This window comes from Pygoscelis adeliae, unplaced genomic scaffold, assembly GCF_000699105.1.
Source record: "Pygoscelis adeliae isolate BGI_AS28 unplaced genomic scaffold, ASM69910v1 Scaffold709, whole genome shotgun sequence".
NCBI lineage: Eukaryota > Metazoa > Chordata > Aves > Sphenisciformes > Spheniscidae > Pygoscelis > Pygoscelis adeliae.
In genome coordinates, this window is record NW_008825605.1 from 35909 (window position 1) to 36511 (window position 603).

Sequence of the window (603 nt, forward strand, 5' to 3'; positions counted from 1 at the left end):
CGGGCACAAGCGCGCACAGGCAGGGGCAATCAGGCTCGAGCATGCAGAAGTGGGCACGAGCGCATGCAAGTGTGCCCAAGCATGCCCAAGTGTGCACAAGCATAGACAAGCACACACAAGTTTGCACAAGCGTGCATAAGCTCACAGGAGCAGACAAGCCTCTAGAAGCACATGCAAGTGTGAACAAGCATGCCCAAGCTTGCACAAGCACAGACAAGTTTGCACAACCATGCACAAGCACCGCAAAGGGGGGACAAGCTTGCACAAGCACAGAGAAGCTTGTACAAGCTTGCACAAGCAGAGATAACCATGCACGAGTGTGCACAAGCACACATGAGCTTGCACAAGGACAGACAAGCATGTACAAGCATGCACAAGTGTGCACAAGCACTTATGAGCTTGCACAAGCACAGACAAGCGCGCCCGAGCGCGCGGCCCCACTCACCGGGCGGCGACGAAGAGGGTGCCGTTGAGGCGCAGCATGCGCTGGAAGTCGAGGCCGAGCTGGGCCGTGACGTTGTCCCCCCGAAGGCCAGCGAAGCGGGGGTAGGTGGCGGTGGCTGCGGGGACGGGGGGGGACGCGGTGACACCCCACCGGCCCCC

At 60.0% G+C, this 603-nt stretch overlaps 1 protein-coding gene across 1 annotated transcript in view; it reads right to left on the bottom strand.

Moving 5' to 3' along the window:
* Window positions 1-441: 441 nt before the first annotated feature.
* The window catches only part of LOC103924097 (tropomodulin-4-like), a 24286-nt gene continuing 24124 nt past the window's right edge, over window positions 442-603 (bottom strand). Inside the window, exon 8 of the mRNA XM_009332558.1 lies at window positions 442-560. Within this exon, the coding sequence (XP_009330833.1) occupies window positions 442-560 (119 nt within the window). The remainder of the gene's footprint in view (window positions 561-603) is intronic.